Raw genomic sequence first — 11,304 nt, forward strand, 5'->3', positions numbered from 1 at the left:
GACCCAAATTTTCATCCAGCACCTCAAAATCGGGGGTTAATTGATTTGTATTGATCTTTTTTAATCATTCAATTTTATTTGGTTAAATATGATGATATTCAATTTGATTACTGACGTAATTATATAAAAAATGTGCGTCCTCCAAAGGGGGAAGTATTTTTAAGGTACACACCGAGGCTTGTTACATAGATCGTTTATAGAGCTGAGCAGTCACTCCACACTTTTAGCCTTCGACTTTCACTCTCTCTCACAAACTTTCTCTAATGTGACTTGATTCAATGGGGGAAATTTTGACCCAAAATTTGACCCAAAATTCCCCCCATATAAATTACTCACAAAATATTTATCGTCATGAAAATTTTTTTTTTCGTATCCTACCTATCACCTTACTCAAGCATAAAAACAACACCTCGATGACGTTGGCGCGACCAGGAAGTCGTAACAGAGAGACTATTCATTGCTTCCCTCTCCTCACATCCATCTCCCACTGAAACACGGCTAAGAGTTCACGTGAGTTAGTTTAGTGACTTTCACGTTAAAACAATCATTTTAACTTTAAAATACTCAAGCTCGGACCTCTGGTAGCATTTTAACTGTGTAGCATCTGGCTAGGGCAAATGAACAAAGAACCAAACAGACAAGCTTCGTGTAGAAATGTAACGGAATGAGTCGAGTTTCCTTGGAGTTGTCTGGTTGTTGTAGCTAATTGAGCAACTCATGATCAGATCAGTCTCGTCTCTTCAACGCTGAAATGTTTCGACAAGCTTCGCAATGTATTCCAATTCTCAGTTATCACTAAGGTTATCGTGTAATAGTTTAAAAAGAAAAAAGTTGCTCACTCGACTTTCTCTCATTTTCAGTTGCACAGACTGACAAAATGAGCAAACCCGAGGAACCCAAAGTGGCCACAACTCCACACATTGTGAAAGAGGAGGTTTGTGGGTTTTCTCATATTTTAACACAGACTGCAGCACTGTCTACACCTGCAGAATGTCAAATAATTTCATATCAGAGCAAAGTTTTTGGACTCTTTCTTGTTGACTGTTTTGGTAGTGTTAGTTCAGGGTGGACACATCATTTGGAACGTTTGGTTCTCATTGTGTGGATAAAAACTCCAATTCTAGAGTTGAATTGGCACAATTCAGAGCAGTTATATGGTTATTTATTTATGTATGTCAGTTTTTATTTTTTGAGAGTTTTCTTTGTTTGAGCCTTGAATGGGTCTTGAAGTGAAACTCTTTTAAATGGGGGAAAAAAAATTTGTGTGGGTCCTTTAGAAATCCTAAAGGGGTCTTCAACGTTTTTCAGGCCAGGGACCCCCAAACTGATGGAGAGTTGGAGCAGGGACCCCCCTACTATTTATATGGCATACAATTGTGTTTTATATTTAACGGGGCCTAGTGCCGTGTATAAACATAGCTACTCTGTTATTGTACATTCAGTACTAAGCTATTCAAATAATACACAGGTTAATATATTCATGTTTTTATTTTAAACGTGCAAGGTACAGGGTGGCCGTGCCACTGCCATTTATAAACAAACATCTTGCATACAACACTGAGCTATTCAAATAATCCAAAGATTTTAAGTTTAAACATGCATGTAGATGGGACAATGAATCCTCAAACCATCTGTGGATGGCACACGTTTGCACACAATTTGTGAGAAAAAACTGTTTAAAAAAAAAAAAAAGAAATGTTAAAAATCGTCTAATCAACCAAAGATTTCGCGGACCCCCTGTTGAAGACCTCTGGTTTAAAGGATAGGGGTGGGACGATATGCTTTGGTCACGATTCGATTGTGTCACGATTCTAAGGTGCCGATTATTTGTATCACGACTCTTGATAATTGCGATTTCTACAAGTATTACGATTCGATATAATCAGTAATTGCAATTTTCTTCCTCATTAAAAAACAAACAAGTTTGAATCATACACTTCTAGAATGAATGTCATTCCCATAAACAATGCACATCAGTCGGTGTCAGTCAGTCCAGCAGCTCACATTTATTTCAACTGAGACAAAAAGAATTTTTTTTTTTTTTTTTAAGTTTACAGTTGCTAAATGAATTGAAATGGCCACACAGCACAAATGTGGGCTAGCTTAATGTAATGAATTGATGAAGTTTTTCTGGTCACGGATATGACGTAATATAATCGATTCAGGGGAGAAAAATCGATTTTTAAAATCATCCCATAAAAAAAATCTCGATATGTACATGAATTGATTTTTTTTCGCCCACCCCTATTAGAGGAGACCCTCTAGCCAGTCCTCTAAGGATCTGTGCGCAACTGAGGATCAAACCCAGTTATCCAGCACCATTCAGAACATGGCACCGAGACCAAATGATAACTTGTTTGGGCCATCAGCACAATTACTCTGAGAACTTTGTAATGGGAACGATAGCGGGTGTAATGGATGTTGTAAATGTCATCTTATCTTATAAATGTCCATGTCTATTGTTTGCTCGGGTTTAGTTCTCTCACTTTAACAAAGTCACAGGGCAATTCAGCCAAAAATATGAATGTTGCGTTCACTAGGGTTGGTAGCTCTTGACTGACACCTCTTGGATTATAGAAGCTTTTATGTCATATCCACAGGCGACAACGGCCAACAAGTATTTGGATTACATGTTCCTTTTCTGCCCTGTACACACCGAGTGAGCCGTGAATTGGCTCGTTCGGGGAGAGGCCGGTTAAAAGGCGACAACCAGGAGCGAGCAGACGGAGCCGAAGCTATTTAGCTGTGCTTTGGAATTGTAGAAATGGACATACAAGATATAAAACATGTTAATTAGTTCATTCATATTGGTCTGGATGTTTTGGTTTTGGTCCCTGGTAAGGTCTATTCAGGGGTACTGGAGAGGAGGATCCGACGGATAGTCGAATCTCGGATTCAGGAGGTGCAGTGTGGTTTTCGTCCTGGCCGTGGAACAGTGGACCAGCTCTATACCCTCCGCAGGGTCCTGGAGGGTGCATGGGAGTTCGCCCAACCGGTCTACATGTGTTTTGTGGACTTGGAGAAGGCGTTCGACCGTGTCCCTCGGGGACTCTTGTGGGGGGTGCTCCGGGAGTATGGAGTGCCGGACTCTTTGATACAGGCTGTTCGGTCCCTGTATGACCGGTGTCAGAGTTTGGTCCGCATTGCCGGCAGTAAGTCGGACATGTTTCCTGTGAGGGTTGGACTCCGTCAGGGCTGCCCTTTGTCACCGATTCTGTTCATAATTTTTATGGACAGAATTTCTAGGCGCAGCCAGGGCGTTGAGGGGGTCCGGTTTGGCGACCTCAGAATCGGGTCTCTGCTCTTTGCAGACGATGTGGTTCTGTTGGCGTCCTCAGGCCGTGACCTGCAGCTCTCACTGGAGCGGTTCGCAGCCGAATGTGAAGCGGCTGGGATGAGAATCAGCACCTCCAAATCCGAGACCATGGTCTTCAGCCGGAAAAGGGTGGAATGCCCTCTCCGGGTCGGGAATGAGATCCTTCCCCAAGTGGAGGAGTTCAAGTATCTCGGGGTCTTGTTCACGAGTGAGGGACGAATGGAGCAGGAGATTGACAGACGGATCGGTGCGGCGTCTCTAGTGATGCGGGCTCTGCACCGGCCCGTCGTGGTGAAGAAGGAGCTGAGCCAGAAGGCGAAGCTCTCGATTTACCGGTCAATCTATGTTCCTACCCTCACCTATGGTCACGAGCTGTGGGTAGTGACCGAAAGAACGAGATCGCGAATACAAGCGGCCGAAATGAGTTTCCTCCGCAGGGTGTCTGGGCTCTCCCTTAGAGATAGGGTGAGAAGCTCGGTCATCCGGGAGGGGCTCGGAGTAGAACCGCTGCTCCTCCGCATCGAGAGGAGTCAGATGAGGTGGCTCGGGCATCTAGTGAGAATGCCTCCTGGACGCCTCCCCGGTGAGGTGTTCCGGGCCCGTCCCACTGGGAGGAGGCCCCGGGGAAGACCCAGGACACGTTGGAGAGACTATGTCTCTCGGCTGGCCTGGGAACGCCTCGGGGTCCCCCCAGAAGAGCTGGAGGAAGTGGCCGGGGACAGGGACGTCTGGGTCTCTTTGCTCAAGCTGCTGCCCCCGCGACCCGATCCCCGGACCAGCGGAAGATGATGGATGGATGGATGGATGATTTGGGATGTGGTCAGACTTGTAGGTTTTGCTGAGCTGACTGTATTTTTGCTGCCCCTTTTTTTTTTTTTTTTTTTCATTCCAGCTCATGGCGGCTGGAAAATGGGTGAGGCTGGATAAGACCACATATGTGGATCCTGCTGGAAACACAAGGTACCGTTCAATCTTTTTCTGATCTTTGCTTTCAAATAAATTTTTAAAAAAATTGATCTTATTTCATCTTTTCAACAAGAACCTGGGAGTCTGTGAAACGGACAACGAGACAGACCAACACGGATGCAGATGGTGAACATACAGTCTTTGTTTTGTTTGTCTCTTTGTTCAGGTTGTAACAGAGTTGTTCGGGGTGTAATGTACTTTTTTTTTTTTAATTTTTGCAGGTGTGGGAATCATCGCTCTGCTCAAACGGACACTCCATAAAGACTCCGTAGTGATGGTGAAGCAGTTCCGTCCTCCTCTGGGCTGCTGCAGTCTGGAGTTTCCCGCAGGTCAGACGACTGTTCGCTCATGAGCAACTTTCCCCTCTGGACAAAAAAAAAATTTAAAAGCAAATGAATTCCTCTGTTTGTGTGTCTGCCGGAGGAACTCTTCCACATCATGTTCAGGGGAGGTTGATTTACAGATGACTCGGATAAGAAGTTCTAATCTTTAACCAAGTAGCTCATGCTTTTGGTTACATCGCCCACATATTCGGGTTGGGAGTACGGAGTTGATTGCTTTTGGTTTTGCTGTTTTCAGGACTGATCGATGAAGGGGAAAATGCTGAAGCAGCTGCACTGAGGGAGCTGAAGGAAGAAACTGGCTACAAAGGGGAAGTAGTCGGAGTCACTCCAGGTATTACATACTGACACAATACACTGTACATTTGATTAAATTAGCTGCTCCTCTTTGTTGTATCTTATCTCTTGTAAGTGTTGCAGAGGTTCAGGGGTCAGTGGTGTCAAGTGAAAAAAAGGTGCCATACTCATGTTTATCTTTATGATTGAGTGTAAAAGTCTTTGTGTGGTGTTGGTGGTAACGTAACTGCTGTGATTGCAGTGACTTGTCTGGACCCTGGTCTGTCTAATTGCACCACCCAGATCGTGCTGGTCAATATCAACGGAGACGACATGGAGAACATTAACCCCACACAGCAGCTGGGTGAGAGAACGATGTTCGCTCATTAACTCAATATTGTACGCCGCTATCACTATTCATTTGTAGGCTTAAGTTCGTTGTATTTACCCAACCTATTCGTTCAATAAGAGTCTAAAGTCTTGTTTCCCCAAAACACTTAATTATTGCGGTAAAAGTAAATAAAAAAAATGGAATGTAAATAATTTTACAGAAAGTTAGACTTTTTAATGTTTTTTTTTTTTTTTTACAAACATTTTTTAATTCATTGCCAGCAGCATGTTTTAAGAAAGATGAGGCTGGAGCGACAAAAGACTGGTTATATTTGTGCAATACTTTAAAAAACAAAAAAAAACAAAAACGCACACACATAAAAAAAAAGGTTAATGAGCAACAGGTTCGTGACATGATTGGGTATTTAAAAAAGAAAAGAAAAAAGCAGTACAGAGAAGCATTGACTATATGGGCAAATAGTTCAACAGTTTTTAGGACAACATTTTTCAATGCAAAATAGCCAAAAATTGACAAAATGACGAAAGACTGGTTTAGATCATGCAATACTTGGGGGGGGAACACGCAAAAAATAGTGAATTGGCAATGGGTTAGTGACATGATTGGGTATTTAAAAAGAAAAGAAAAAAAGATCCGCGAAGCTTAGACTATATGGGCAAATAGTTCTGCAGTTTTATGGATATTTTTCAGTGTGAAATAGTGAAAAATTGATATTAAATGTGTTTATTTTATGTACCATACATCAATATTAAACGCCTCAGAGAATTTGGAGTATATCTGTGCTTAAGGGAGAAGATTGAATATCATCATTGAGTTGTTTTCATCATTGGGCCCTCAGACCCCACTGTTTTAGATACAGACACCATTTATGCTTAATAATATTTGGAGGTTTTTTAGTAACAAATCCTGACATCCAGCAGTGTCTTGTCAGAAAAGGCCATGCTTTTATGCATGTTAAGTGTACAAAACTGAATTGACACCAAGAACCCGAGGCGATGAAAACGGGATCTCCTTTCATTTCAGGATCTGGTGAAACAAATGGCACTCAAACATACACAGAAGTAGCTTTTCGCGTTCATAATTAATTAACAATGGCTACATGTATGTTTGTGTTAAAGAGAGGTGATACTACTCAAGTGGTTTCTGAAAGCTAAAAGCTCATCTCTGCCTTATGCTAAAAAACATTTGTCTGTCATATTAAAAAAACCAAAAAAAAAACCCCAGTTGATTAAATCGTGTTCTCTTGTGTTCTTTCACAGGTGATGGAGGTGAGTTTTATCTCTAATTTTCCCAAATATTCACCACTCGCAACGCAAGCCGTTACATGGGCTTTAATCTTGTCTTTCCAGAGTTTGTTGAAGTTATTCTTTTACCACTTGATGAATTCCAGGCAAAAATCGATGGTGAGTCGTCCGCCCTTACCCAGAATTATTCCTTTTTGGCACGGGCGCCCGTGGACTGCCCGAAGTCTCCTTACAAAACGCTTCGCTTGTTTCCCCTCACAGATCTGTTGCGGAAAGAAAAAATCGTGGTGGACTCCAAGGTTTACATATTCGCCATGGGGATGGCTCAGGCCTTCTTCAAGCCGAATGAGCTGCCCGTCCTGAAGCAGTAAAGGAAGCTGTTCAGGATGTGGAAACGAGAAAAAGAGATGGTATTTACTGTTACAAAGGGCTTGGAAAACGATGATTGCCACATAATAACGAGAAATTGTACGAAAAGTTCTTATGGCATTGAGACACAGTTATGTGTTCAATCAAATTCAGACCACAACTGCGAAGTCAACAGCTGAAGCTATAGTCTAGAGTTTAAAAACTGACCCCAGGAAGGAGCCCTGACTACACTACGCTACATGAACTGGACCACTTTTTGCTTTCGGTGTGGTCATGCTAACATACACCTCGAGGCCTTAAAGCATCTCTGGTAGCCAACAGTCAGTTGTATGCACTCTTAACACAGAAACGTTTTAGGCTTTAGTTTTGCATTCCTAGAATGTGACGAGTAGTAATGTCCAGTTAGTTTTTTATGATATACCAAGTAGGTTAGCACAAAGCGGTTTGCTTTTTTTATTTAGTGATCAGAAAACATTCCCTTACAAATGCTAACATTCTGTTTAATCTTATTGAAGAAACCTGATACTTAATGATGAGCCAATTTTGGCTAAATTAGTTGTGATGACTAAACCATATCTGGATGATTAACACTGTCGGGATTAACACTGTCAACAGTGTAAGATGGGGTTTGTCTTACTAATGTACAGTTAAGGTACTGTATTGATTAAAGGCAGTTTGTGCTGTACCTCCAACCTAGCTGTGACATAATTAACTGGACATTGATTTTGTTCTTAACCAAGCATGTAGAAATTACCGACCAATAAATAAATATGGCCAGCTTCGCTGGACTAGAATATGTGTATCTGTTTTAAACTGACATATTGGAAACAGCTGAGGGTGTGAACGAATTAATAAAAGTATGACGGGGGAAAAAACTGTCTTTGATGTTTTTACAGCTCTGCTGAGGTCTTTACAAAAAGCTGTGCTTATAAAACTAAATGTCTCTGTTCTTTTATAATGAACAATGTGTATTAATCACTATGTAATGCAAAATTATAAACGAGATGCCTGGCGTGGCATGAGGGCAATCACTGGTTTCAGACCAGGCAACATTTAGAGTTATGGTGGTGTGGGCAGAGCCAATGAACTGAATTTGCTTTTGAGGCTATGGCTGTTGTCAGTCGGCAACCTACAGCCAATTCGGCGTCTTCCCCGTCCTTACAGCCTCACAACCTCCTGTGAGATCCCCATGAACCCCTCTTGACTTCACTCCCTTCACTCTTCAACCTGTCACCTCTGCCTATCCCCAACATGCCGATCCAGCCTCCATCTACCACGTCCTCCGTGTCCTTCGCTTTTGACCCCGTTTGGCCATGTACTCAGGCAAGTCCGCAGGTCCTGACGGTGCTCAGGGTACAGAAAGATCTGTGTTTCATCATGTCTTGAGGATGAACCTGATTCTGCAGCGGTTTCCACGTCTCAGTGGCTTAAAGCCCCATGGCACTGATGTCACACATGAAAAACCAGTTCCGAATCATAGTCGGTTAACTTCTGGATCTGCTCCAGTTTGCCTACAAGCCCAGACTTGGTTAAGGATGCCATTATCATGGTATGGAGGGTCATGGTTTTTTTTTACTTCTCTAGTGCATTTATTTCCATTAGGCTGGATCTACTGGGAGAGAAGCTGACAGCATTGCAGGTTGAGGGTCCCCTTGTGTCCTGGATTGTTATTTACCAAACTGATGTGTGCCCACAGCATTAAGAGACCTGCCACCTTCAGAAGTTTTGTGATGACTGCTGTAGTTGGATTAATCAGGGAGGGTGATGAGGTTGAATAAAGGGCTGTGGTGGACAACTTGGTGTGAACAAAACCATCTGCAGCTTAACATGGCAACGATTAAGGCACTGTATGTAGACTTCAGGAGGACTAGGACACCTGTGACCCCTGTCTCCATCTGCGCGGGGGGTGGGTGTGTGTGTGTGTGTTGTGGCGGCGATGTGGAGATGGTTGAGGATTGCAAAAATCTTGGTGTGCCCATTGACAATAAACTGAACTGGACCAAGAACACCACTACCACCACAGGAAAGGCCAGAGCCACCTTGTTGTACGCTGGGGCAGCAGACTGAGGGTAACAGATGCCAACAGGCTAAACAAACTGATCTGCAAGGCCAGCAACATTGGATGGAGGGTGGAAATAGACTTCTCTGAAGGTGGTGTAAGACAGGAGGATGCTCTCTAAGTTAAGGACTGTACTTGACTATATATATATGTATGTGTGTCTATATATATATATATATATATATATATATATATATATATATATGGGTTCAAGTCCAATGAATAGCTTGAAATTGTACAAAGGTAAGTGGTGCACTGCCAGAGGTTAAAACAAAAGGTTAGGTTACCCAAATCTGAAAAATAATGTAAATTTCAGAATTAATTATTTTCAAGGAACACGAAATGGGTTAACAATTTTGACAATCAAGGTTGATCGAGCCTTTAAAGCTGGTGCTACTAATTCCTACAGGTGTTCCTACATTACTTGAACACACTGTGGTACCATACCCTCATGAGCATCAGTTCAACAGTATTGTACTGCAGAAAGTAGTGTTTTGCTACAAAAATAGCGAGAAGAAGGCAATAATGGAAGAGAGACAGAGACCATAATAACACTATAAATAAAATGTAGGTCTTTCCTACAGAAAAATTACTAAGAAAGTCAAGGTGTCAGTGAGTACAGTTTCCTTCACCATCAAAAAGCACTCAGAAACTGGGGGAAACTCTGACAGGAAGAGGTCTGGAAGACCCAAAGCCACAACTGAATCAGAGGACAGGTTTCTGAGAGTTAACAGCTTGCGTGATAGGCGGCTCGCAGGACAACAGCTTCAAGCACAGCTTAATAGTGGTCGTGGTAGGCAAGTCTCAGTTTCAACTGTGAGGAGAAGACTTCGAGCTGCAGGTTTGACAGGACGAGTTGCAGCAAGACAGCCATTGCTCAGACGTCAGAATAAGACATAGAGGCTTGCCTGGGCCCTCAAACACCGCCATTGGACTACTGAAGACTGGAAGAAGGTATTATGGACTGATGTATCAAAATTTGAAATCTTCGGTTCATCATGCAGGATCTTTATACGGCGTCAAGTATGCGAAAGGATGGTTCCACAGTGTGTGTCATCAACTGTCAAACATGGAGGAGGAAGTGTGATGGTCTGGGGCTGTTTAGCTGGATCTAGGGTCAGTGACTTGTACAGAATGAGAGGCACCCTGAACCAAAACGGCTACCACAGCATTCTGCAGCAACCATGCAATACCCTCTGGTATGCGCCTAGTGGGTCAGGGATTCATCCTAAAGCAAGATAATGACCCAAAACACAAGTCCAAGCTATGCCAGAACTACCTCAGGAAAAAAGAACAAGATGCTAAACTTGAAAACATGGGGTGGCCAGCACAGTCTCCAGACTTAAACCCCATCGTGCTGATTTGGGATGAACGGGCAGAAGAGTGAAAGCAAAGCAACCTACAAGTGCCACACATTTATGGGAACTTCTGCAACAGAGTTGGGAAGAACTTTCTGAAGAATATTTGTTTTCTATTATAGGAAGAATGCCACGAGTGTGTTCAGCTGTTATATCAGCCAAAGGTGGCAAAATACATTTTGGTCCATAAATGGATTCCATGAATTCTTTTCTTTTTTTTTTTAAGCTCCAATTTCCTATTTGTACTATGCTTTCATTTAATTTCAGAGTGCAATGAGACATTAAAGTAATAATTTTCAATAAAAAAACTAAAGAAATTGGGGTGTTCTAAAACTTGAACGGTTGTGTATATATATATATTTATTGTAGCTTTTGATTAATAACTCTTTCCTTTATGCTGCCTCAAAAAAAAAAAGTTTTCCATTTAGGGATTATTAAAGTATCATTCATTCATTTATTCAAAATAATGATATTTTCCCAAACATTTTGCCATTTTCATACCTATCACAATTTGGTTCATCAACCTTTTCTGAACTGGGATTATAGTTCAACCAACATTTCCAGTTTTATTCCAATCTATATCATAAAGGTTTTGTTAATGACCTTACTTGTTTAACATCCATAGCCTAATTTATGTATTCCTAAAACAGGGTGACAATTGAGTTATCCTTGTTGTTTAACATGGATTAATAATTTATATGTAAAGAAAATGAGTTCAAAATCTCCCTCTGTAAAAACCTTTTGACTCTAATGTGCCATCAGAAAGAACTTTAATCCAGGCTTTGTCAGTTTTATAGATTTCTCTGTGAATTTCATACATATTGATGATATATATTTAAATGTATGATGCTTAACTTTGGCAAACATATATTTTCAGAAAGCACAGAAATTAGTTGTCTCAATGCAATACTGTACTGTAATAATAAAAAAAAGCTTTACTCTTTTTTTTAACCAGTAGGGGCGATGTTTTACCTTAAAGTTAGTTTTCCAACTACCAATAAAATTCAAAGAAGACCGAACCGACCA

At 41.7% G+C, this 11,304-nt stretch overlaps 1 protein-coding gene across 1 annotated transcript; it reads left to right on the plus strand.

Moving 5' to 3' along the window:
* The first annotated feature begins 421 nt into the window (after positions 1-421).
* On the plus strand, positions 422-7,657 carry nudt5 (nudix (nucleoside diphosphate linked moiety X)-type motif 5). Its single transcript, XM_075472059.1, has 10 exons — positions 422-510; positions 861-934; positions 4,209-4,276; positions 4,356-4,408; positions 4,504-4,611; positions 4,862-4,957; positions 5,162-5,263; positions 6,508-6,516; positions 6,598-6,651; positions 6,754-7,657. The coding sequence occupies exons 2-10, from the start codon at positions 878-880 to the stop codon at positions 6,861-6,863; spliced, it is 657 nt and encodes a 218-aa protein (XP_075328174.1). The 5' UTR covers positions 422-510; positions 861-877; the 3' UTR covers positions 6,864-7,657.
* Positions 7,658-11,304: the final 3,647 nt, after the last annotated feature.

Source organism: Odontesthes bonariensis, chromosome 8 (assembly GCF_027942865.1).
Source record: "Odontesthes bonariensis isolate fOdoBon6 chromosome 8, fOdoBon6.hap1, whole genome shotgun sequence".
Lineage (NCBI taxonomy): Eukaryota > Metazoa > Chordata > Actinopteri > Atheriniformes > Atherinopsidae > Odontesthes > Odontesthes bonariensis.

Excerpts from the sequence above, each read along its gene's own strand:
- nudt5 (XM_075472059.1), top strand. The coding sequence starts at position 878 with ATGAGCAAACCCGAGGAACCCAAAGTGGCCACAACTCCACACATTGTG. Across the intron at positions 4,612-4,861 it reads CAGTCTGGAGTTTCCCGCAG|GACTGATCGATGAAGGGGAA; the intron begins GTCAGACGACTG and ends TGCTGTTTTCAG. Across the intron at positions 4,958-5,161 it reads AGTAGTCGGAGTCACTCCAG|TGACTTGTCTGGACCCTGGT; the intron begins GTATTACATACT and ends CTGTGATTGCAG.